Source organism: Chionomys nivalis, chromosome X, assembly GCF_950005125.1.
Source record: "Chionomys nivalis chromosome X, mChiNiv1.1, whole genome shotgun sequence".
NCBI classification, from domain to species: domain Eukaryota; kingdom Metazoa; phylum Chordata; class Mammalia; order Rodentia; family Cricetidae; genus Chionomys; species Chionomys nivalis.
This window is the reverse complement of record NC_080112.1, coordinates 130,523,870-130,551,392: the sequence shown is the minus strand read 5'-3', so window position 1 is coordinate 130,551,392 and position 27,523 is coordinate 130,523,870. Positions and strand designations below refer to the sequence as shown.

The window sequence follows — 27,523 nt, the reverse complement described above, 5'->3', positions numbered from 1 at the left end:
AAGTGCTCTTAAACACTGAGCCATCTCTCCAGCCTCCCAAATATAATATTTTTACAAGTGATAAGGAAATTAATAATAAATTATTTACAATAGAGTGGGCATATAGAAACATAGGAATAGACACACTAGCTATAATTCTCTTTCTGGGTATGATCTTAACTGGTACAATGCTTTTATAGCAAATGCTTTAAAACTCAGGGGCTTCAAACGATGATAAATTATTTTTTCTTGTGTATCTGAGGTTTGAAATATTCCAAGGTGTTTTGCGAGTCCAGGCCTGCTTCCTGTATCCCCAATGCCGTGGACCAGCATGGCTTCCAGGTCATATTCTTCTCATGACCATACCATAATCAAGAAATAATAAATCTCACAAACCATGCACAGCCCCAAATTGTATTACAATTTACAATATTACAAATTACAGAGAATCCACCCAAATCTCAAAGAACCTCCAAGGATTTAATTTCATTTATCCTTACAGTTTACACTTAAATTTAAAACAAGAGCAGGAACCAGTGGTACCACTCTCAAGAACTCTAGTGATGGTGAAAAGAACAGATTTGAAAAACACTTAAGAGACTTTACCAAGCTGGAGATGTCCCCTGTTTCCTGGCTCCCAACATCCCAAGCCTCTTACAATGACTAACTCCATTCTGATGGATAACTTTGCTAGAGTCATTACCATGAAGACAAGGACAAAAATACAGACTGTGGAAACTGAAAAAAATCTATAATAAAATTTACATCATGGTTCTCTCTCTTTGCTGTAGCTCTTTGAGATATCAGTGCCTCTGACATCAGTGCCTGAGTTAGTGCCTGTTAAAATTGCCAACCATACAGGCTGTAAGTGCTTGCCCACGGGCCCCCGCCATCCCTACTCAATTATCAGAAGATCCATTCAGATCCCAGAAGAAGATCAGTAAGCATTTCCTGGACTTGATAATGTCTGTTCTTGCTTTTGACAAAATTGTGTATGCATTCCTTTATTCCTTTACCCATTATAGAGGCATCCCCAGAAAGACATGTGTTGTGTGTTTTATGTCTTGTGAATATAAAAACAAAAAGTCATGAAAGGACAAGGGGAATTTTTAGGAAAAAGGAAGCAGATGAAGAGGAGGGGGTAGAGGGGAGAAGAGATGGTAAAGGTACAGGTAAATCTCAAAAAGTATATTTTATGCATGCTTGAATAGACCATGGTCAAACCCATTATTTTTCACAATATACATTAATAAAATGTTAGACAAATAAAGTAAATACACGTAAAAATATAAAATTATCATCTCTTCATTAAAATTTTTTATCTTTTGGCTTCAAAACCATATCTACTCATAGTATTTGACACACATATTTTTATTAGGTTCTACATATATATTGCAGTAGGGTCCCAAACCTTGATGGTTATAAATTTGTCAGGTTTACTTGTAGACACATTTGAGGTTTTTGTGCCTGTTTTTGTTTGTTTTGTTTTTGCTTTTTTGTGACAACCTCTCATTTTGTACCTCTGGCTGGCCTGAAATTTCCTATGTGGAGCAGGTTTCTTCAACCCTCAGAGATCCACTTGCCTCTGCCTCTTGAGTTCGGGAATTCAAGATGTGCCGCCACAGTGGCCCAACACCTTTGTTCTTAACATGAATGGTCGAATACATGGTAAAACTGCACCAGCCTCCAAGCTACCATGTGTCCCCTCACTCCAGAGCAAGCAGTGACTCTCCTGAATTCTAGTTTACTTTCTAAAGATTTCCTAATAGAATATTGATAACTAAAGAATTACTATCTAGTAAGATGCCATTCATAAATATAAATTCAGCTCTCTATTTTATTTTGTTTATGTTTGTGTCTGTGTATGCATGTTTGTTGGTCTGTGCACATGTGTGCAAGTGCCATTGCAGTTCAGAAGAAGGTTCTGGATCATGTGGAGCTGGAGTTACAAGTGGTTGTGAGCTTACCCACATGGGTGTTGAGAACCGAACTCAGGTCCCATGGAAGAAAAGTGCTCACTCTAATCTGCTGAGCCATCTCTCTAGTCCTCAAAGTTAAGGTCTTTAAAACCTTAATTATTCTCACATAGTTGTCATTTCTTAGCAGTCACCATGCTGTGTGACACAGTGCTCTCAAACATTTGTTCTCCTGAATGACTCTTAGAAACAAAATATAAAAGCATTAGCATGCTCCACATAGAATATTTAGATGATAAGATATTAAATATTGAGAATGACTTAATATTTCCAAAGGAGAATTACCTTAAAAAATTTAAATATGGCTCATTATTTTCTTTTCCTAGATGTCCTCAATCCAAGAAACTCTGTCCTATTGACATGCTGTGGGATAACATCAAATGTAAATGTGTTTTACAGGATGAGAATCCACTCCCTGGAACAGAAGGTAAAGATGGCAATAGTGAAGTAATAACAGTGATAAAAAGAACATCAGCAGTTAACATTATTGAGGACTTACTATGGCCAGGCATATTAGTTACTTTTTTGTTGTTGTGATAAAATAGCAAGCAAAAGCAGCTTCAGAAAGAAAGAATGTATTTTCACTTATGGTTTGTGGGCAATACAGTCCATCATGGTGGGGAAGGCATGGGAGCAGGCAGAATGGCATCAGAAGCAGGAAACTGACTGATCACATTTCATCTGCACACAGGAAGCAAAAAGAGAACAGGAAGTGGGTGAAGCTATAAACCACCAAAAACTACCTCTAGTAGTGTACTTCCTCCAGAAAGACCCCACCTCCTAAGGGTTCCATAACTTTCTGGAACAAAACCAACTGGGAATCAAGTGTTCAAATATAATGGGGGACATTTTTTATTGATATTTATTGAGCTCTACATTTTTCTCTGCTCTCCTCCCTGTCTCTCCCCTCCCCCTTCAACCCTCCCCCAAGGTCCCAATGAGGGACATTTTACTCTCATGCCACAACTTCAGACAATCTTGTAATCTTCATGACAACCCTATGATTTCTCCTTTTCACGAGCACACAGTGTCCACCCCAAGATATCTAGCTATTTCCTCATTATTACAAAGATAATGGTGGTAGAAGCATTTGGATTCTAGAGCCTTCTCTGTTGTGACCATATCCACCAACGAATCACTCTACTGTTCATTCTCAAAGAAAAGAACAGAGTGACCAAAGCATCCCAAAAGCATATTTTCAAGAGCAAACATTAAACTTTAATAAAAAAATACTTCAGGGTGAAGCACATAAGGTCTTTGGGAACCATTTGAAATCAAGCCAATAACATGGAAAAATATAAAGAATGGAAGAAGAACACAGGGAAACATTTTTCCAGAGCTGGAGCAAACCCTGGTATTGGGCTAAGCCACACTGGGTATTGCTAGCCTGTCAATGTTTTTTTTAAATCTGTAAAGCTGTGAGTTCCAGAAGGAATATATGTTTAACAAACGTGAGTTTTTTATTTGCTCCCCATAACATGTAACATGGTTCCACTGAAAACTATCACAAGGGATCACGCAGTGTGAACTCGCTTGCTTTAAACTATGATTTAACAAGAATAGCAAAGATTAAGCTCCATGGAATCTGTCATAGAAACTAAATAGCAAGCTGTGATTTGCAGTTGCCCTGTTTTTCTGGTTCTTAACAGCTTTCTAAATGCTGCCTCAAGAGCTCAAATTAGGATGTGAGATAATATATTTTTGTGGGCCGCCTCGACGGGTTACTCTGTCTAGGGTTTGTAACCCGCCTGGCTGGCCAGTTATTCCAGGGTCACGGAGAGGCACCACCTAAAAGACACAGGCTGATGAGAGAAAGGAGGCTCTGCTTATGTTGTCAAAGCCTCCCTTTATTAGGGTCATGGTTACAGCTTATATAGCCCCTGGATGGGGAGCTTGGGGGGCTGGGGCATGGGGTCTTGCTACGTGGTCCACGCTCATCACGCCCGTCACGCCCGTCACGTAGTCCGAGAGGTTACGATGAGTCAGGTCACGATTCCTTGGTCGGGAAGTCACAAGGTGACACACCTAGTTGCCTAGATAGTTTGGAATGTAAGGCAGGTTCCCTTAACAGAGGCTCTCTATTAACAGTTAATTTGGGTGTGAGATAGGGTGTGAGATAGGCTTGCTCAATAAGACTATTCTCAATACAATTGGAAAGTGAAGCCCTCTGCAAAAGCTCCTCGCAGCGGTGCTTCCTGTAAATTTTGGGGGGACACGGCTCCTGACATATCCCCCTTCCTTTTATAAAAGCAGGCATCTATCAAGTGGAGGGCACCAGGTCAGAGTCTAACCCCGGTGTCAGGTCTAAATGAGAAGGGACTGGGACAAGGAGGGACCCTTCTCCCGGATTGGTCGAGCAATTTACCTCTCCTGGGAACAGAGGGGTGCCTTATGAGTCTTACGCCGAGTGGGGACCAGGTCCTTTTTTCCCCCTTACCCGTCCTCGGGTTCCCAGGACCCTGTCTTAGGTTGGGGGATGTCCTGCCATAAGTTGCCCGTCCCTGGAGCTCCTGAAATAAAGGGTATCTAGCAAGACCTAAAGTAAGCAGATCTTTGACCACAGGGCACCCTGTCTTAGGCCATGTGGAGGGCAATCCTCGTGCCTGGCACCATGCCATGTTGAGCCGGTTTTTACAACCTCTGTATGGTGTGCTGTTCAGGCGAGGGTCCACACTAACTCCCGTCATTGGGCCCCTGTATCTATCATTAATGAAAAGACTGTGAGGAGCTCCTCAAATAAAAGATATAATGATATAATTTTGGCACCAATAGCTCCATCTTCCAGACAAGAAGAAAGGGCGTTTTCCAAACCCAGTATTCACCATTTAGTCTGGCCTAAGGTATATCCTCCTTCCTAAATGCCTACTCCACAATAAGATTATGAGTGCTGCCTGCCAAACATTAGGGCAGTGTAAAAGGGATCAAAATCTAAAATTTTTAACATATGCATTAAACTTAAACACTTTACAGCATGTGTTAAACTTTTTCCAACATCTATAAGCAGTTACAAATATCATTAAGTCAATTCCAGTAAGAGTACATACATTGACAGACATTGTTGTTATCAAATATGACCAGTTCCAGTCTCTGAGCAACAGTCAAAACCCTGATCTTCCCCCTTCTTAAGTAAAGAGGGGTTAATATTTTAATTAAAATGAGTTTTTGTGTCCCAAAGTTTAAAACAGTCAGATATTTAGTCTACACCTCAGCTGCAAAGCAAACAGAATGCAGACAGCAGAGGTAGCTCGATGTTTGTGCTTCAGGGCAGGTGGGCTTCCTGGGTGAGGTGAGCTGTAGTCAGCTATCTGAAGCACATCCTGGCAATTATCTCAGCCGTCTCCCTGGACTCTCTAAAGGCAGCATGATGTCCTGCCGAGTGGCGTAGCAGGTTCTGTTATCAGGCACTCCTCCTTGGGGGCAGAGAAGACCGACCGGACCAAGCATTCCTCTCCAATCTCCTCCGGGAAGTCCTCTGTGGGGTGTCTGCAGCCACGACATCAGGTTTAGCTTTTATATTTTCTTTCTGTGAAAAAAGCATAAACATCTCCTCGACCCCAAATATATATAGGTCGGGTTTTTTTTATAATGCATTGTAAGGGCCTTTTTACCTTGCCTTAGTAAAGGTTAGCTTGATGTCATCTTGCTAGATCCGTTTTCATCAGGATCTGTGTGCAACTGTTATAAGTTGCTATGTGTAACTGTTATAAGTTGCTTTTAAGGAGCCTTAGTATGCTCCATATTTTTTTTTATTAATTATTAGCCATATGTGCAGTTTTTCCTTGGAAGAGCCATTTGTAAAATTTAGCATAAAATCCTTTAAGGGATTTTTAGCTATAACATTAGCAAAATACAGGTGTGTGAATTGTAGCAATGATCATCTGGGAAAAGATTTTTGTTTTGGCCTTTGAATTGAGCAAAGGCAATTGTCCAAGAATCAATCTTAAAATTATCAATGAATCTATTGTTTAGTATAAGAAACATTGATCATAGTCAATATTCTGTTAAACCATCTCCCAGATTTTATCCTGCCCTTTTGTATTAGACAGGCTACTGTTTTAAATTAAGAGTTTCATATCTTAACTGGCAAAATTGAGAAGGTTTAGCCATAAACAGCATTTTTTATAAAACTGTTGTAGAACAAGTTTTACATTTAATATACACACTTGCCATAGCTGTATTATAATTAATATACTGTACCTGTTGATTTATATTTTACCTGCTTGAGTACCTGCTTGGCAGCTTTCTAAGCTCTCTATTGGAAACTATTTTTTGTAAGAATTTTACCTAGCAGCTCAAGGTCTCCTATAAGAATATTATAACTAGAGCTTTAACCATTGAATATCTAATAAAAAGCTTATAAGCTATTTTCTTAAGTTGCAAGTCTGTCCCACAGATAGGAAAATGAAAAAGAAAGTATTTTAACTAATGATTTTGGCCTCATTAGACACCACCATGTAGAAGAATAAAAATAGATCCATATCCATTTCCATGTACAAACTTAAGTTTAAATGAGCCAAAGGCCTCAGCATATAAAAATTTTGTTGAACCTCACAGAGAAAAAATTTTTGAAGTACACTTTGCCACATCTTAAACACAGCCTCAGTGGCACAAACATTTGGAGAAACCATAAATTTTATCTCCTGAATTGAGAAGCTTTTGTATAACAAGACTACAGAGTGGGAAAAGTCCTTACTTATCATAAACCCATTTCAAAAACATATGAAGAACTTAGAAAATTAGTTATTAAAAAATTTAATCCAATAAAAATATTTGTTACAAACCTAAATTGAAAACTCTCAACAGACAAACTGAGAGACAGTTTAAAAAAATGTTTAAACATAACATCCTTTAGCCATCAGAGAAATGTAAATTAAAACTTGAGATTTTATTTTATCCTTGTAAAAATGACCAAGATTAAAAATTATTATTAACAATTTATGCTGAAGAAAATGTGGGTAAAGAAAAAACTTCTTGCTGGAAGTGCATACTGGCGTTGGAAGTGTAAACTGACAGTTACTTTTGGATCATACACAGTATTGAAAGACCTGGATAAATCCAGACTTCCCCAGCAGGAAGAAAAGAATCAAAAATCCAGGGCCAGCCTGTTCAGCGACCCTGCCCTAGGAACCAGCTGAAAACAAAGACAGACTGCAATCCTGATAACAATCCCGAAACAGGGAGTTTTTCCCCTGTGATTATCATCACACTGCTCTAGGAACCTGGGAGTGGTCCCGAGAGGCAGGGAGCTGTCTCCCTGCGACCATCACTGGATTTTTGGAATTTTTATGACCCTTCTGGACCACAGGGCTGTGGTCTCTTTTCTAAAAATTTCCTCTACAGGTCACTAGAGGCCAAACTCTTCCTCCACGTGGGACATGAGCTTCGACCCCAGTACTTTGGTTCCCATCTCATCCCATCAACCAAAGCCTTGTTCGATTGCAGCAAGGACGGTCTCCTGCAAGTCACTGGGGGGGCTGTGCCCTCCCGAGACCTAAGTGAGAGTCTCCCCAGCATTGGGAGTCCCTCATTATGGCCATTTTTTTAAAATTAGGCAAATATCTACCTTAAAACTTATCAATACCCCTGTTGGGCCTAAATACAAAAGTTTTTTGACCATAAAAACATGTGCTCAGCTATGTATACAGCAGAACTACTTTATCATAGCCAGAATCTGAAAATAACCCAAGTGTATCTCTTTTACACCTAGGATAAATGAGACATCATCCTTTTAAATATCCATGAATACCATAAAATATCTTGGAGTAACTCCAAGCAAGCAGGATAGAAGTTTTGGGTCTTGTTACCTCTGCTTGTGAAGGCGAAAATGTTTTTTATTTTTAACCATTATTATTTGTTAGAGTATAACTCTGGCCCTCGATAAATTTAGTGAGAGGCCTGAGTCTCAGCAGTCTACCCTCAAGCTACACCTGGCAGCAGGAAAGGACCACAAGCTGAGACAATACAACTCCCACCCAAGAGTGAGGGTACAAATGAAAAAACTTGTATGATAAGAACTTTAACTCTTTTAAGAAAAAATTTAAGACATTAGAAAATAAAGATCTCCTATTTTCTTGGGAAAGTAGAAGAAAACATAGCAAAAATGACAATTTCACTGAAAGCAGTCTACAGATTCACTGTAAATATCCATTAAAAATTATAGCAACATTCCTCACAGAACTCACATACAGATTTACTATAAATGCACATTAAAATTATAGCAACACTTTTCACAGAACTCGAAAGAACAATCCTCAACTTTATAAGAAAGAAATAAAAACTCAAGATATCCTAAACAATTTTAAAAATCCTCTGAATGTATCTCAAAGTCTTTGATTTTAAAACTTTTCTACAGAACCACAGTACTGAAATTAATCTACCTTAGATATAAATTTATATGCCTACAAACTAAAAATTTTTGACCAAGAAGCAAAATTTTAGAATGGAAAAGAAGCACATTTATCTCCTTTTATTGTCCTGAAGCTGTAACTTTCTGAGTCCAGACCTCCTTACAACCAACCTGTCTGGCTGCCTCAGCTCCACATGGCAGGCGGCTAAGACACAGGCTCTCTAGCCCTAGGGTGTCTTTTGTGGAATCAGGGTGGAGCTCAGCAGCTTTCGCTTGTCTAGCTCCATTTGCCCGTTTGTCTAAAATCCTGCCTTTTTCCATAGTGAATTGTAAGTCCTGAATCTGAGAGGAAATGTCTGAGAGTTCATGCTTGCAATGCAAGAACTTGTTTGAGACCTTCTATTTGCGCCTTAAGGGCGGCTTTGTATTGAACAATTTCTGAACCAAAGGCATGCTATCGGGAGCCGGAGCCGTCAGAGCATAGGGCAGTGGCTGCGGAGTCCTTTTTGGCTGACTAAGGAAGACGCGGAGAATAGGGTGTATTTCTGGGCCTGTTAAAACTAACCAGAGGCATATTTTATCTATAAAACAAAAAAATGCAACTAAATCTCTTTTTTTTACTCTTACTCCTCTCACCCTGAGTGATTGTTTAAATTCCTTTATGAATTTCTCTTCCTTTGAAAGCGAATGGCCCATGTCTTATGGGACGACAGCGAACCTGCGCCTACCTTATCCTGCAGATCTGTCCGAGTTCTACAGCTGCAGAATCTTCTTTTTCTTGTTGTCCCGGGACTGCGCGTCGTCGTCCGGGAAGTTAACCGTGCTCCGAGTCCCTGGTTCGGGCGCCACTGTAGCGGCCTCGACGGGTTACTCTGTCTAGGGTTTGTAACCCGCCTGGCTGGCCAGTTATTCCAGGGTCACGGAGAGGCACCACCTAAAAGACACAGGCTGATGAGAGAAAGGAGGCTATGCTTATGTTGTCAAAGCCTCCCTTTATTAGGGTCATGGTTACAGCTTATATAGCCCCTGGATGGGGAGCTTGGGGGGCTGGGGCATGGGGTCTTGCTACGTGGTCCACGCTCATCACGCCCGTCACGCCCGTCACGTAGTCCGAGAGGTTACGATGAGTCAGGTCACGATTCCTTGGTCGGGAAGTCACAAGGTGACACACCTAGTTGCCTAGATAGTTTGGAATGTAAGGCAGGTTCCCTTAACAGAGGCTCTCTATTAACAGTTAATTTGGGTGTGAGATAGGCTTGCTCAATAAGACTATTCTCAATACAATTGGAAAGTGAAGCCCTCTGCAAAAGCTCCTCGCAGCGGTGCTTCCTGTAAATTTTGGGGGGACACGGCTCCTGACATATTTTTAAAGTTATGTAGTTAAAGGCTCACACATATAGATGTGTGCACACTGACACAATATAGTAAAGGGTGACAATCAAGCCAGAATACCACAATGCAGTCACTCAGAAGTCACCATCCAGCCCTACCTGAAGTCAGAGCTAAGGAGCTCCCTTGGGGATATCTCAAGTAAGCAGATTGGGTACTACAGACTGTGGGAGGGTTTATAACCTGGGGTAAGGCCTTTTCTTTCTGAGGGGGGTTAATTCCTTGGGAGAACTCATTGGATAGGTTCATGTACTGAGGCAAGAAGGTCTAGTAAGGAAGGAGAGGTGTGCTCTGAGCAGGGGGCTGTAAGAGCTCAACACCAATGTGAGAGAGCAAAGCACAAACCTGTTGCTGAAAAATATGAACAAGGTGCTGGGGTGTGTTAGTTACTTTTCTTGATGCTGTAACAAAATACCTGGCAAAAGAAATGGAAGAAAGGAAGGAAGGGAGAAAGAAGGGAAGGAAGAAAGGAAGGAAGAGAGGGAGAAAGAGAGGGAGGGAGGGAAGGAGGAGGGGAGAAAAGAAGAAAAGAAAGAAAGAGAAAGAAAGGAAGGGAGGGAGGGAGGGAGGGAGGGAGGGAGGGAGGAAGGAAGGAAGAAAGGAAGAAAGAAAGAGGCTTATTTTGGTTTTCAGTTTGACAGGGAACAGCCTGCCATGCTGGGGATGACCTGGCAGCAAGAGCATGAGAGGGCTGATCACATTGTGTCCACAGTCAGGAAGCAGACAAAGATGGATGTTCCTGCACATAGCCCTTCCTGTTCCTCTCCTTTCTTTTATTCAGTCTGGGGTGCCCAGCTCACATTTACAGTGGGTCTTCCTCAGTTAAAGCTCTCTCTGGTAGTGTCCTCATAGGCACAACCAGAGGTGTACATCTTCAGTGGTTCTAGAATCCAGTAAAGTCACAATAAAGATTAATCATATCACAGAGACACATAACATATTGAGGAAAAAGGATACATATGAGGAGATGAAGCTGGGGAAACCCTTAGGATTGGAGAGAAAGACTTAATAAGCTTGTGCTGGAAAAGTTTGGGTGTGATCTGGGAAAATGGAAACCACCCAAATGGTTCAAGAAAGAGAGTGGTAGCATCATTTAGAATTGTAAAAAGATCAAACAAGCAACAGCGCAGAAGAGAATAAGTTGACCTGAGCAGGAAAGGGAGCAGGGAACTTCTGGGGAAACTGTAACAAAGGTTGCAGTAAGGAAGGAGGATGGACTGAATCCCAATTACTTTTAGTTTTCATCACTCATGACATCCTTGTGTGCCCAAGTTCCCATCTGTTTCTCTGGTGGTCCATTTCTATTGATGATACATTACTTTCTGTGCAATAAACACCTTTTCTGCATAAAAAGGTATTGAGCTAATTGCCTTTTCTACAGTCATTTATTCTCCAAATGGACGTGGTTGATGCAAGTCCAACTCATTTTCTTATCATTGCTATACTGGATAAAACATAATAATAGTGGAAAATGGAAGAAGGCCAAGGACAGAATACAGTGGTAACCCAGAGTCAACTTCCCTAGGGATGGAAATCAACTTGTAATACATCAAGGTGTCAGCCTCAACTGGTTGCTGTTCAACCTAGTTCTCTTGCATCCAGTCTCTGTTCCTTTTAACTTGCTTGTAAGGACACAATGTTCTGCTCTGCCACAATCTGCTGAACACCCCAGGATTACATTTCCCTAAACTGTTCATGAATGGAACCAGGCCTGCACGACACTTTCTTGTGCGCCTCTGCTGCCACCTAGTGCTCAATGACTCTTTTAAGAGTCTTAACTGTTTTTCAGTAATCAAGCCTTGTCTTGCCCTAAATTGATATTTGCCTCAGTGACTTAGAGTATATGCCGCTCATCTTTTTCGAACTCTTCATGAAATTAAGAATGGAGTCTGTGGATATCTAGTCCATGTAATTTCTAATTATGTTTCAACTAAAGAGTAGTCAAAATCATAAGACTGGATCATGAGAAATTGTCATTTGGGGATGAGGTGGAGGAGAAAAAAGGGAGGAAGGGAAGGGTGAGAATGAGTACGGGAGGTTTTTAGGGTCAAGGTCATGGAAGGTCTTTTAATGTTTAATATTCTTGTATAAAGTTTGGCCTTTTTGTGTGCAGAAAAACTTTAAGACATCTAAGGCATGGTTGGGCGTGGTGGCTCACATCTTTAATCCCAGCACAAGTGTGGCTGAGGCAGAGGCAGGTGAATCTCTCTAAATTCAAGGTCAGCGTGATCTACAAAGCAAGTTCTAGGACATCCAGGGCTACAGAAAACCCTGGTTTTTTTGGTGGGTTTTTTGTTGTTTTTTTTTAAAAAAGACATTTAAAGCTTCGGTCTTGATGGGATCAGGTTTGCATTTGATAGTCACCTAAGGGGACACATACTTCGGTTGTGTGGTTGTAACACAAGTAGCATCCACAAACAAGGGACTGAGTGACTTGTGACAGAGACAGTGTGATGGAGAAGAGAGGGCATGCACAAGGGACCGAGTGGACAGTGGCCACACAATCTAGTGGACAATGGTGCCAGTCCCCAAATGAGGCAAACTGGAAAAGAAACAGGCCTGGGGAAGAGATACTCATCTTCTTCCAAAACCTTCATGAATGCTGAGATGAAAAGTGGAAGTTCTTCCAAACTTTTCACCTTCTCCATATGTTGTTTGCTTTTGCTTTGAGAAAGACTCTTGTTGTTCCAGCTGAACCTTAAACTCAATATTTAGCAGAGGATGACCTTGAACTTTTGATTCTTCTGCCCGTACCTGTGGAGTGAGTCACGTGGCACCACACCCAGTCTAGGAGCCACTGGGGACGAAATCCAGAAATTCTCTCCTGCTCTAGGCAAGCATCCTACCAACGGTGTCACACCTGCAGCCCATCTCTTATTCTTTCTGCAATGAATTTAAGTCCACTAGTTGAGACTGGACCACCATCCATTGCCACCTTGTATATATTTCATACACGTGTGTGATCTGAGAAAGGAAGTGTGTCATTGGTTATCTGGAAGTTCTGAGGAAACTATTTCTTCAACATCAGTACTTCTGGTTCCCACTCTTCTAAAACACTGGAGAGGACTACATTTGTACCCCATAGGCAGCCTATCTCTTGTCACTGATGGTTGTTTGCATAAGTATGTGGGGTGGGTGGGTGTAGTTAAAGATGTATGTATTTTAATTTTATGTGTATGAGTATTTTGTCTCCCTTGTCTGCATACGCTTGCATGCAGTGCCTCTGCAGGCCAGAAGAGGGCAACAGACCCTCTGGGATTGTAGTTATAGGCAGTTTTAAGTCACCATGTGAGTGTTGAGAACCAAACCTAGGTCTTCTGCAAGAGCAAGGAATTCTCTTAACCCCTGAGCCATCTTTCCAGCACAGAAGTTTATATTTTTAAAAGGTCGTTCAACAACATAAAAATCTGTTATGAATATTTAGTTTATGATTTTTTTAAATTTAAAACCTAAGAAAACACATGAGTTCTATGTTTATGTTTTGAAATCAGAGATGGATCTCACTTACTCTATTAAAAAATTAAGGTAAAAAATCTATCGGCAAGAAAATTGGGAAGATCCAATTTATTGGGAAGATGTAGAACTTGCAATTAATTGGGATCATCACATCCTCTAGACCTTGGTCGCCAAACCAACATTTTCTTTTTTTCTGTTTAGACCACTCTTATCTCCAGGAACCAGGTCTCTGTGGACCACACATGAAGTTTGATGAAGATCGTTGTGAGTGTGTCTGCAAAACATCATGTCCTGGAGATCTCATCCAGCACCCAGAAAACTGCAGTTGCTTTGAATGTAAAGAAAGTCTAGAGAGCTGCTGCCAAAAACACAAGATTTTTCACCCAGACACATGCAGGTCAATGGTCTTTTCGCTTACTCCTTAACTGCATTGACTGCTGCCATTTAAAGGGCATAGCGATCTGATTTGGTGTGGCTCCTTTGTCTCATTGCCCAAGCAACCCCTTAAAAAACAGACAAACAGAGGTCTGGCATCTCAGACATAAGTGGAAGTATATAGAGTGATGATGAATTCTGTTGTTGTTGTTTCAAAACAGGGTCTCATGAATTTCACACCTGCACCACCATGCCTGCTATCGTGCTATCATAAGCAAAACAAGAAGTCACTGACATTTAAACAATCAGGTTAAGGGCGGTTCAGCTCAGCAAGCTTACTCTCTCTCTCTCTCTCTCTCTCTTTCTCTCTCTCCCTCTCTCTCTCTGTGTCTCTGTGTATGTGTGTGTTTTCTCAATGAAGTAACAGGTTAGCACTAGAATTTGTGTAGGCAAGAAGTTTCTGGATGACTATGACCCTTGGAGGCTGTTGATTGGACTTTGATCAATTTCAAAACCTACCCAAATTAACCACTGAGATTTTTTTTTGAAATAATTAAACTTTTTCTTTGATGATTTCATGCACACAGAAGCTGCATTCTAATTACTTTTCCCCTTACACTCTTACCTCCATCCTACTCCTGTCCGCCCATTTCCTCCCTTCAAGTCCCTTTCCCACACTCAGATCTCTGTTTTGTTTTGTGATCCTCTATAGATAGTCGGGGCAATCTGTGTGACCACAGGTTTGGAACCATCTGTCAGAGCTTGTTCCGCTCAGCCACCAGTAGGAACACAGCTGAAGACAGTGACTCCCAGTCTCCCAGCTTCTATCGGTAGCCTCCAGTTCATTACAGAGGGGTGGGGCCCCTCACAAATACAGAAATGGCCACCTTGTGTAGGCCTAGGGCAGATTCTCGCAGCTGTTGTGAGTTCCTGATTGCAAAGGCTGCATCAGGCCTCTAAGATGGCATTTCCTAGCCCTTCTCTCTGGCTTCTGATTCCGACATTTTCCCGGCCCCTCTTCTGTGATGTGCCCTGAGCTTTAGAGGAGGCAGTATCAATATCTTCGCTAGGGCTGAGCCCTCGGCCAGTTGAGTGCCCATTAGAATATTACATTGACATTTTAAACACGTCCGGAAATTTTTCTTTGAAAGCAGAATCAAATGAAATCAGAGCTGAATGATTTCCTTGAAGTTGACCCTTGCTCCTAAAGTCTCATCTTCACTTTCTTTTTCAACAGCTGTGAGGACAGATGTCCTTTTCACACCAGAACATGTGCGAGTAGAAAGCCAGGCTATGGAAAGCACTGCCGCTTTCCAAAGGGGATAAGGGCCCAGGGGCTCCACAGCCAAGAGCATCCTTCCCCAAGTTCCTCATCCCTGTTATTTTAAATAGCCTGCTGCTTTGTCCAGCTGCTGTCACTGCAGCCCACCCCCCAGGTGTTAGAAAATTGATTTTACCTAATGCCATGGTGAATCCACATTCCTGTGCAAGAGCTGCTGGGTGAGTCCCTGGTTCACTGACTTCTAACTTCAGGTTCATCTGCACACCAGTGCTCAGAAAGGAAGAGGTCTGGAGAGTCCATTGTTCTGATGAATGGGAAAGGGTTGCTTGCCACCAAGTAGCAGGTTCCGTGTGATTGATTACTCAGACAAAGTCCGAGTGCGCTGCTTAGGAATTATTCTGGTTCTTTTGCGGAATTTCATTTGTATGCTCAGCATTGATGTAATTCCTGTTCAGCTTCTACTTTTCAAGTTTATTGAGCCACTGCCTGATGTTTCATTTTTAAATGTATTTAAAGGAAATAAACATCATTATTCAAGCCGTAGAACTTGGTGTTGTTTGCTATGCTGTTCCTCTATATTTAGTGCTAATGGGAAATATTTTCAAGACAAAAGAAAATCTAGAGATGGGAGGTGAGGGAACGAACAAATAGACTAAAACTATACCTCAGTTTTGGGGAGCCAAGTCAGAGCTCCCAGCAGCCTTATCATTCTAAATAAGGGTGACACCAGAATGCTGGGAATCACCCCATGGCGTGTGAATAAATTGAACTTGACCATCATCCTTTTAGGGAGAGGAACCTAACAATGCTGAAATCTCCCCACCACCTGGGATTAAGCAAACAAAACCTGTGTGTATACGTGTGTGTGTGTGCGCGCATGTGTGTATGTGCTTTGTACTTGTGCACCATGCGCATGTTGTTCCCTTGGAGGTCAAAAGAGGGCTCCAGATTCCCTGGGAGTTAAATTTGCTTGTGAGCCACCGTGTGGGTGCTGGGAATTGAACCCAGGTCCTCTGGGAAAACAGTCAGTGCTCTTAACTACTGAAGCTTTCTCTAGCCCTGGCTCATCCTCTAAAAGCCTGTACCCCTGAGTGTTTCTGCACGTTCTCATCTTTCAGTCTCATCCACATGTCAACTTGGGGGGCAGTGTGTTATCTTTGTTCCCATAGCTGCCCAGGAAGGGAGTACAGGTCTTTCTTTTTTTCTTTTCTGTACCTAAAGTGCCCCTACATATAATTTCCTGGTGGCATAGACTTTACTGAAATTTTGGCTCATCAGAGGAAATCAAATATCACTAGCAGTATTACTTATCAAACACCTTAAATTGATCTCTCTGAGTATGTGCACATATAAGACAGGGAGACAAACACACACATGCCATGACAGCTGGTACCACACAACTCTAGTGGTGCAGGAGAATTATTTGTATTCTGGCAATCATGTTTTAAATAAACGCTGATTGGCCAGGCAGGAAATATAGGCGGGAAGACAAGACAGGAAGTAGAAATGATGTAATGAGAACAAGAGAATTCTGGGAAGGAGGAAGTTGATTCCTCCCACTCCTGCCCAGACCACTGGAGCAGCAGTATGTGATCTGCCTCACTGAAAAAGGTACTGAGCCACATGGCTAACATAGATCAGAAAAATGGGTTAATCAGGATGTTAGAGTTAGCCAGTGAGAGGCTAGAGCTAATGGGACAATCAGCTAATAATTTATGGAGACCTATGTATTATTTTCTCTGGGACTAAACAGCTGGGGGTACCGGGCAGGACAGAAACCCCAACAAACAAGCAGCCAGCCTCTCATGTTACACTCTGGAAAGAGTTGTGTTCATATCTGTCTGTCCACTCTACCATAACCCTTTTGGGATTGGAGAATTTCCTGATCATAAGTGCGTTACTGAAATTTCTCACTCAGGTCAGATCACTCTGGCGCAGGAGAGTCACAAGGAGAAAGATAATGATAAAGAAACAACCCTGTGGTGGTGGTGGTGGATACTGGCCTAAACCCCACCCTTCCTCTTTAAATTTGCTAAGCAGTTCCTGTTTTCTCCCTTTTTTTGTTGAAGTTGTCTGAAGCTTGTAGGTTGGGGCCTTTCAATACTTCCTGGCTTTATTACTAATCCCTGATTTCTCCTTTTACTTCCTTTTTCTTCTTCTTCTTCTTCTTCTTCTTCTTCTTCTTCTTCTTCTTCTTCTTCTTCTTCTTCTTCTTCTTCTTCCTCTCTCTCTCTCTCTCTCTCTCTCTCTCTCTCTCTCTCTCTCTCTCTCTATCTCTCTGTACCTAGCTATGGGATTATTCCTAATACAGTTCCACGAAGCATCTGTTCATCCCAAAATAATGAATTTTGCAAAAAGAGAGTGTATTCACGAAGTGGCAATGAAATGTGGAAGGGTGCAACCTAAATCTCAAACCTGTTTTCCAGAGGAGAGGGCACACAGATAGTTATGGGATAAAGAAGTAGGCTGAAAGGTGATCTGATGATCAGGTGGGGCACAGTGAACACTCTCTGAATATGTAATTAATTGTCATGGATCTCCATGTAACACTTGCTCATAAAACAAGAGTATTGGCAAGACCCATGATATTAGCAAGCTCTGTGGGTGGAGCTTTCAGACACACCCCACACCTCGAAAGGTCACACACATGGGACTTCTGCGCAGGCCCAAGGGACTACTTGGAAGACACAACATAAGCAGCCTTTAAATCCCTGAGATGTGCACTAGGCATCTTACTACCATGACCCACAGGTCAGAAGGGTCATGTACAGCAGAGATGGGGGCGGTTAATAACATTCTGGGCTGCACAGCCTCCAGAATTAGGGAGCTTGGCAGTCAGATGTAGACAGGTAGCTGAAAGCAAGAGATTCTGCTGGCTTGCTTAGGGTTCCCCTTGGATTTCAGTAGTCCGATCCTGCTGTGACTGTCCTTGCTCCACCACTTGCCGTTACTGGCCCAGTCACTCCTCTCTTATTCAATGCTTGCATTCTTCGTCTGTGTCCACAGTACTGATGACTTCTCCCTTCTCGTTTCTTTCTTAATCAGGTTTCTGAAAGGACTCACACCAACTAGGCTTTATAAAATGCACTTAGCCTTCAGTGTCCTGTCTGGACACCTCATTCCCATCCTCCCACCATGCACTCTTCCAAGGTAATTGCTGGAGCTCCCCTGATGACAAAGCCAGAGGGCAGTTCAAGTGTTCCGATAACACAGAGGTGGATGACTCACTCTGCTCACTCATTTTCAAAATGGACTTTTAGATTTTCTTTTATGAGCATTTTACTTGCATGCATGTATGTGTCGTTCACATTTTCTGGTGCCCAAGGAGGCCAGAAGAGGTTGTTGGAGCCCCTGGAATTGGAGTTAGAGACAGTTGTTAACTGCCATGTGGGCAATAGAAACTGAACCTGGGTCCTCTGCAAGAACAACAGATGCTTGTAAGCACTGAGCCATTGTCCCAGCCCTCAGCTCATTACTGGTAGCTTCAAAAAGAGAGAGGTTAAGTCACCAATGAGGAAAAAAAGGCATAAATCTAAGGATAAACTCCACCTCATAATCTCATTGTCAGGTGGAACAAGCTCATTGAATTTCAGCTTCCTCATTCCATTTGAATTATCAGTAGTGAAAAATATTGAGCAATATAATACTTTACAAATCAAAGGTCTTATCTGATAGAAAGATGGACAAATCCTATAAATTTGAGGCCTCTGAAATATTTTCTGTTTTTACCGAATCCTTGGACTAAATGTTTTTTGCCTAAAAGTGGCTCTGGCTCCTTAAATACAGTTTACAGGGAGATATCACAAGAAGTCATGAGGCTGGGGCCAGTAAGCCTGACAATGCTTTTCTCAATTTCCAACAATCATCAAGAAGTTGTACTTTATCCCCCAAAGGCTGGTCAGGATGGGGATGGTTCTGGAGGGTGTGATTTGAAGCAAGGTTTGTTTTTTTGGGGTTTTTGTTTGTTTTGTTTTTTGTTTTTGTTGTTGTTGTTTTGGTTTTGAGACAGGGTTTCTCTACTTAACCCTGGCTGTCCTGGAACTGGCTTTGTAGACCAAGCTGGCTTTGAACTCGCAGAGATCTGGCTGCCTCTGCCTCCAGAATGCTGAGATTAAAAGCATGCACCACCACCACCCAGCTTTGAAGTAAGCTTTATTAAATACTGACTAGAAAGATGGACGTTGGCCAGGTCCATACCTGGGTTTCCCAGAGAATGACCACAAATTAATGTTAGTCCAGTACTTAGAAAAAGCCACAAGGCTACATACTTCCCACCTTTGTCCAATCAGGGGAAAGCATACCTCTTGACATACTTCCCACCTATGTACGTCCCTCCTACATGTGATCAAGCACATATCTTTTGCAGGTGGTGCAACCACATGTGTTTATAGAAGTGAAAATACATGGCACATGACTTGTTATCTTACATGACCAACAGCCCCCAGCATTCCAGGAAGTTATTTCTCCTTGGGCGAGTGGAGCTTACAGGTTAGAGGCATTTTTGTTTTATGGATCTCTTAAGCACAGTCATTTAAACTTCAAACATAGCTTCACCCCTCACACGTGTACTAGCGTCTTTTGTCATTGCTGTGACCCATCAAATGCCTTCACAAAAGCAACTTTCAGGGAACAGGGTGTATTTGGATTCAGGGTTTTGAGAGTACAGTATGTCATGGTGGGGAAGTCATGGTGGCCAGCGTATGAAGCAGTTGGTCACATCAAGTCTACAGCCAGGAAGCAGAGAGATAGGAGTGCTGGCGCTCGGATCCTTTTCTCCTACTTATTCGGTTTGTGAGCCAACCCATGGCCGGTGCTATCAGCGTTCGGAGGAGTAGGTCTTCCTGATTTAAGTAAACCGCTCTGAAAACACCCTCACAGACACACCCAGGTGATTCCAGATCCAATCACTTTCACAGTGAAGGCTAGAATAGCTGCTATTTTGCTCATCCAAGTTCCCTGGTCACCGCGTGGGAATATTTGCCATACTAATAGTTGTAGAACATTACTTGAAAATTCTCAACTTTCCAAAAAAAACAGTATGATGGCAATCTCCAAGAGTGTAAAGCAAACCACAAATGATAGCAACACATGATGTCCCTGATTATGTAAGTCATGGGGCCAGCGTGCGTGGCGGTCATCATAAATCTGTGACCAAAGCAATGTGGTGGAAGGCCTTTGGAGACTGAAGCGAACTGGGCAGCATAATGGTGAACACTGAGATACTTGCTCAGACACTTAGTAAAATGGCACGGCCAAACAGTTCACGCTAAGGCAATTAAAGCATTTCACATCACAGTAAAATTGGGAAATTAATGGAATTGGCATTTTGTGTGAAAACAAAGCTTTGCATAAAAGCAAACACTTAATAAAGAATTAACAGAACATCTTTTTACTGATTTTATGCTCAGTGAAGAAAACGTCTCTAAAATAATGCCAAGAGTAACTTTACATAACACGTGTTGTTCAGACTCTGCTAGATGACATGAATATCTGGATTATTCCAATGTTGCACAAGTGGTTGCACAAGTTTGCATTCCCACCAGCAATGGATGAGTGTGCCCAATCCTCCACAACCTCTCCAGCAAAGGCTATCATTGGTGTTTTTGATTTTAGCCATTCTGACAGGTGTAAGATGGTATCTCAAAGTTGTTTTAATTTGCATTTCCCTTATCGCTAAGGAGGTTGAGCATGACCTTAAGTGTCTTTTGGCCATTTGAATTTCTTCTGTTGAGAATACTCTGTTCAGTTCAGTGCCCCATTTTTTAATTGGGTTAATTAGCATTTAAAGTCTAGTTTTATGAGTTCTTTATATATTTTGGAGATCAGACCTTTGTCTGTTGCAGGGTTGGTGAACATCTTCTCCCAGTCAGTGGGTTGCCTTTTTGTCTTAGTGACAGTGTCCTTTGCTTTACAGAAGCTTCTCAGTTTCAGGAGGTTCCATTTATTCAATGTTGTCCTTAATGTCTGTGCTGCTGGGGATATACGTAGGAAGCGATCTCCTGTACCATATGTTGTAGAGTACTTCCCACTTTTTCTCCTATCAGGTTCAGTGTGTTCAAACTGATATTGAGGTCTTTAATCCATGTGGACTTGAGTTTTGTGCATGGCGATAGATATGGATCTATTTTCATTCTTCTACACGTTGACAACCAATTCTGCCAGCACCATTTGTTGAAGATGCTTTCCTTCTTCCATTGTATACTTTTAGCTACTTCATCAAAGATAAGGTGTTCATGGGTTTGTGGGTTAAAATCAGGGTCTTCTACTCAGTTCCATTGATCAACTTATCTGTCTATGCCAATACCAAGCTGTTTTCAATACTGAAGCTCTGTAATAGAGTTTGAAGTCAGGGATGGTAATGCCTCCAGAAGTTCCTTTATTGTATAAGATTGTTTTGGCTATCCTGGGTTTTTTGTTTTTCCATACAAAGTTGATTAATGTCCTCTCAAGATCTGTAAAGAATTTTGATGGGATTTTAATGGGGATTGCATTGAATCTATAAATTGCCCTTGGTAGAATTGCCATTTTTACTATGTTGATCCTCCCAATCTGGGCAAAAACTGGGAACTTGTGGGTGTGGTGGCATGGGGCTAAGGGGAAATGGGGTGAGAAACGTGAGAAGGGGAGGATGGGGGGAGCTTGGGGGAATGGGATGGTTGGGATATAGGAAGGGTGGATACGGGAGCAGAGAAATATATATCCTAATTAAGGGAGCCATTTTAGGGTTGGCAAGAGACTTGACTCTAGAGGGGCTCGCAAGTGTCCAAGGAGAGGTCCCCAGCTAGTACCTTGGGCAACTGTGGAGAGGGAACCTGAAATGACTCTATCCTATAGCCATACTGATGAATATCTTGCATATCACCTTAGAACCTTCATCTGGTGATGGATCGAGATAGAGACAGAGACGCAATTTGGAGCAACGGACTGAGCTCTTAAGGTCCAAATGAGGAGCAGAAAGAGGGAGAACATGAACAAGGAAGTCAGGACCACGAGGGGTGCACCCACCCACTGTGACAGTGGAATTGATCTATTGGGAGCTCACCAAGGCCAGCTGGACTGGGACTGAATAAGCATGGGATGAAACCGGACTCTCTGAACATGGTGGACAATGAAGGCTGATGAGAAGCCAAGGACAATGGCACTAGGTTTGGATCCTAATACATGGACTGGCTTTGTGGGAGCCTAGCCTGTTTGGATGCTCACCTTCCTGGACCTAGATAGAAGTGGGAGGACCTTGGACTTCCCGCAGGGCAGGGAATTTGGACTGCTCTTCAGTACGGAGAGGAAGGGGGAATGGAGTGGGGGAAGGGGGAGAGGAGAGGGTAAGGGGAGTGGGGGGAGGGGTGATGTGTGGGAGGAGGGGGAGGGAAATAGGAAACGGGGAGGAGGCAGAAATTTTAATTAAAAAAGAATAAAATAAATAAATAAATAAAAAGAATATATATATATATATAAAAAGTGGGCTTCTTTTTCCCTTCCCCCAGCCTGATCCCTATATAACTCAGTCATTTTGGCTGCCACCAATCTTGGTCTCTTGGCCCAGGCCACCTCTGCAAGTCAATGACTCCTCTCTTGCCCTTTGTCTCCCTCTCTTGTCTCATGGTCTGGTTTAGTCTGCCGGCCATGTTCAGCCTGGACTGTTTCCTCTGCCTGCTTTCTCCCTTATAGCTGCAATTAAAATCTTCTCCATATTTTAGGAGTAATCATGTCCTTCTTTTATTTCACTTTTTTAATTTACTTTAAATTTTAGCAATCAAACCATTATGAGCATATTTATTGGCACATCAGTAACATTTTAGCGTTAACTGCATGGACTTTGAGTAAGGATAGTGCATAAAAACTAGTTCATGTGCCAGACATGGTGGTGCCCACCTTTAATTCCAGCACTCAGGAGGCAGAGGTAGACAGATCTTTGAGTTCAAGGTCAGCCTGGTATACGTCGCAAGTTCCAGGCCACCCAGGCCTTGTCTCAAAAATAAATACATAAGTAAATAGAAAAATAGAAAACAAGTTTATGTACTTTGGTTTCCTTCCAATGCCGTGAGTAAACACTCCCAAGAGTAAACAGATTTTTTAAAGATTTATTTGACTATTTTAAATTTGTGTGTGTGTGTGAGAGAGAGAGAGAGAGAGAGAGAGAGAGAGAGAGAGAGAGAGAGAGAGAGAGAAAGTTAGTAACGGATGTTGTATCCCCTGGAGTTGGAGTTGCAGATGGTTGTGAATTATCCAACTTGGGTGATAAGATTTGAACTCCCACCTACTGAAAGAGCAGCAAGCCCTCTTAAACCCCTTCTCCTTCAAGATATTTTTACAAGGAAGCACAAAGCCATGAGGACAGAGTAGGTGAGACTCTTGACAAAGCATTCTGAAGGCTCACATGGGTGAGTTGCAAACAATTTGGCAGACAGGAATAAAAACTTTAAGCCAACAGTATAGAGAGCTGAGTCCCCTAAAGATGGAGAAACTGGTGCCCCCAATACTTCCTTTCGTAAAGGTAATTCAGTCTGCAATCCATGGAGGAAACTGATTTTTTTCATATCCTGTAGTGGGCTGATTGTCTCTCCAGGCAAAAAATAATTTACTAATATTGTAGAGTGACACAGAGTGCCTGGGTTGATGACATCGGGAATCCAGAGGAACTAGATACTGAACTGACAACAAGAGGATTAAGTGGACGTGTGCCCACCAAGCACTCAGACTTCCTGCCATTGTTCCTCTGACTGCACCTACCCAGCATACTGGCAGTCAGGCCTGAATCTTGAAAGTATTTCTCTGGAGAACGTCGAGATCCAAGAAAAGAGACCTAAAAATGAGTGAAATTAGCTGTGGCAAGAGTGATACTCAGGAAAACTGTTCAGTCACGACAGCATGTCCCAGGCCTGGGCTCAGAACTCTGATTAGCTCTTTTGTCCCTTACTGTGATGGCTAATCATGGTTGTCAACTTGACTACTCTCTGGAATTAGCTACAATAAGCAGCTGGGCTTGCATCTGGGGGATTTTCTTGGTTGAGTCAGTTGAGGTGGGGAGACCCAACTTATGTCTGGGCCATACTTTCTGATGGCACCCCCCCCACACACACACACAAAGGCAGAGAAAAAGGAAGCTTTTGCCTTTTTTCCTCCTTACCCTCACTCTTGCTGGCAAAGCTCATCTATCCTATTGCTGAGGTATTCATTCATTGTTATTGGAACCTAAGTTGGGGGATTCCAACACAGACTGAAGACTTGCAGCTCTCTAGGGATCCTCTGCGACTTCAGCACTAGATTGGGACTGCTGAGACATTCAATCCTGTAAACGGAACATCTGTCAGATTCTTGGCCTGTCTGTCGGAAGACAGCTAATTTTGGACTATGCCAACCACATACAGTCTATTAGACATTCCAAAAAATCATGTGTGTGTGTGTGTGAGAGAGAGAGAGAGAGAGAGAGAGAGAGAGAGAGAGAGAGAGAGAGAGAGAAGAGAAAGAGAGAGGTGTGGAAAGGGGACAGAGACAGTGGAAGAGTGAGGGTAGTCAGTATGTATAATGTAGGTGTACAAAATTGTAATCAAAGAGAAATCAAAGAAACAAAGATTCTGGGGCCAGAGAGATGATGTGGTGGTTAAAAGCACTTGCTACACTTGCAGAGGACCCAGGTTCAGTTTCCAGCATCTGCGCAGTGTCTAACAACCATCTCTAACTCTAGCTCCAGGAGATCTAACCACCCTCTTCTGACATCCACAGGCATTGAATGCATGCGATGCACATCCATATATGTCGAGCAACGCACGTATACACATAAGATGAAAATAAACCTTTAAAAAACCCTGAAGTATGCCAGGCCTGGTGGGGCACACTTTAATGCCGGTACAGGGAGGCAGAGGCAGGTGGATCTCTGAGTTTGAGGCCAGCGTGGTCTGCAGAGAACCAACAATGAAAACATGTCTATGTCAAGAACAAAGTATGACATTTCAGAAAACATTATTTGCTTCAGGAAGTATGAATAAACCTGAAGGGATGAAAAGCACATTTTAAACATGCAGGGTCCTAGACAATATTACTCCTACCCACCTTCCCATGACATCCTTCTTAGGGAAAAAAAGACCATTGCAAAATCTTCAAAACTAGGAACTAAAACATGGAGGAAGGCACTGCTCAACCAAATCTCACTTCGCTACTTACTTTTTTGTTACTGCAACAAGAGAAAGAACAAAAGCAACTTAAGGAAGGAAGGGTTTACTTTGGGTCACAATTTGAAGATCATGGAAAGAGTAGGCATAGTGGCAGTAGTCCAGACTGTGTTGGGCCTGCATGTAGGAAACAGACAGGGTTGGATGGTGTTCAGCGAACTGCCTTTCTAACTCAATCTGACAAAAGCGGCCAAGGAATAGTATTGTCAACTGCTACAGTGAGCCTTCCTCTCTTAGTTGAACAGATCTAGAAACTCCTTCATAGACATACTGAAGAGTTTCTCTCCTAGGTGACTGTAGACCCTATCAAGTTAACAATACTAACCACTGCAGAGTCACTCCTTGTCAACTTGACACCAAAACGTGTTTATTTTAAGTAATAACACTCTGCTCCTTGACCTCATAGGCTCATAGCCATCTCATGATACAAACTGCATTCAGTTCAAGTGCAAAAGTCTGTAGTTCCATGACAGAGGGCGCATGGGAAAAACAGAACCCCAACACCAGGAGTGAGAAATCCTCTTGGGAGTTGGTCAGCTTTGTCAAACATACTCCGAAAATATTATCACCTGTTGTTAGCATTCTTTTTGCCCACCCCCCAGAAATGGATGTTAAGTTCCTATTGCTGAAACCACCATGCACTTCAGGCACATGGCCGAGAGGACCTGAGTTGGATCTGACTTAAAAGCCTACTCCCTGAGGAGTGGCTTTTGGGGGTACCAAAAGGAACTATGAGAGATTCCAAAGGAGGAAAGCAACCAAGAGTCCCACTCAACTATGACACTTATGAATTACAACAGTAACCAACGTGGCTTAATAACACCAAGGGTGCAATCCACCTTGCATCTTGGCAATAACCAACAGCTTTCTGGTTGAACTGAAAGCCCAATCAACAAAAGAGAAATCATGCCTGGTGCTGGAAATCTAGTGAAGTCAGCCCTGAGTAGTTGTCTGGTGAGGTCACAGATCTTATAGAAGAACCTACAATGACCACTTTACTAAACCAGTATAATTCCCAATCATATTCTAAATATGTACCATTGTACTCAAGGGTAAGTCTAGCTCTCAGCCCTCAACTTTCTAAAGAAATGTCTCTTGCAATAGACAAATACCATTGCGGAAAATCACAACCAATAATAATGCAGAGAACAAGCCATTGAGTGGCACCCAACACCAACACCATTTATAACACAACTCCTGCACCCAAGGCTCAGGGAACAATTGAGAAGAGGAGGCAGTAAGATTGTAAGGGCCAGAGGAACAGGATGTCTTCTGTGAGACGGTGCCCCGTAGAAATGTCAGGGAATGTACACCCATGAATCTCAACAACATGAGTGCCTAAGCAAGACCTAAATCAGGATGTCAGCTACAGACATGCGAAGGTGGACGGGGTAAAGCTCACAAAACCTCAGGTCCTGGACACAGAGCTACAGGCAACTAAGGAATGCTGAGAGCAGGAGCTCTCTCTCTAATTGGCTCTCCAATTCCGAGTGGTCAACATGCAAGTAATATTAAATAGACTGAACAGGTTTTAGTTACATATTTAGGGATTTATATGATATATACACAAAATATATATGTAAACATACACAATATATATATATCAAAATATATTTATCAACAACAATTAAAGAAAAAGAGGACAGTGGCCCAACATTTGAGTATGGTGGTGGGAGAGACTATAGGGAGGAAAAGGAAGATGATATAATTATATTTTAATTTCAAAGAATTGAACAATAAGAAGAACATTTCCAGCACTATGCAAAGTGTAAGTACAGAGTCTCTTCTGCGATTCGGGCGATCTCTTAACTGTGAAGCCCTACAAAATAAAAAACGAATCACATACTTCCAATATGCAGTGGCGTGGAGGAAGCATTCCCATTCCAAAACGGAGGCATTGGAGGCAAAAGAAGAAAATAGCATAACAGATCAAAGCGAGACCAAAGCTCACCATGTCAAACACTGAATCCCACAGCTTCATGAAGGATATATGGGCTTATGGCAGAATCATTCGGGCTCCAAAGGTGATTCTCAACCTGGGGTCTCGAGCCCCTCAGGCATTGACATTACGTAACAGAACAGCAGCAAATTTGCATATCGGGTATTTCCATTACATAACATACCAGTAGCAAAGTTACAGTTAGGAAGTAACAACGAAATGATCTTATGGTTGGGGGTCACCGCAACATGAGGAAGTGTATTAAAGGGTTGCAGCGTTAGGGAGGTTGAGAACCACTGGCTTAGTTCTGCCACTCCATCTCTGCTGTGCACAACATACGCAGTCTCTCTTTGCTGGTTCTACTCCCTGCATGCCACTTTCTTCGGTGGCTATCTCAGACACACTGGGATTTCCATGGCAACTTGTGTCTTCAGGGTCTCTTGGCAGGGAATTCAACCTTGCCACATAGGCCAGCTTTGTTGGCTTTCTGGAACCTCGGCACAAGCCTCCATGACCACCTCACCCTGCATCTTTGCTGCCCGTAAACCAACATCATGTGGATGATGCTACCAAGTTCTGCTGCCAGCTTGAGATGGAGACTGGCTGGCCCGG

The 27,523-nt window shown here is 42.3% G+C and overlaps 1 protein-coding gene across 5 annotated transcripts in view; it reads left to right on the top strand.

Annotated features, from left to right (window-relative positions):
* Positions 1-22,062, top strand: part of Vegfd (vascular endothelial growth factor D) — a 43,854-nt gene extending 21,792 nt beyond the window's left edge. For 2 of the 5 annotated variants that reach the window (XM_057759690.1, XM_057759689.1), the window contains exons 4-8: positions 771-919; positions 2,282-2,382; positions 13,348-13,543; positions 17,849-17,953; positions 21,671-22,062. In XM_057759690.1, the coding sequence (XP_057615673.1) occupies positions 771-919; positions 2,282-2,382; positions 13,348-13,543; positions 17,849-17,953; positions 21,671-21,686 (567 nt within the window). In that variant the 3' untranslated portion in view covers positions 21,687-22,062. Of the gene's footprint in view, positions 1-770; positions 920-2,281; positions 2,383-13,347; positions 15,341-17,848; positions 17,954-21,670 lie in introns of those variants that run through there. The other 3 variants (XM_057759692.1, XM_057759693.1, XM_057759691.1) reach the window with 3 other exon arrangements.
* Positions 22,063-27,523: the final 5,461 nt, after the last annotated feature.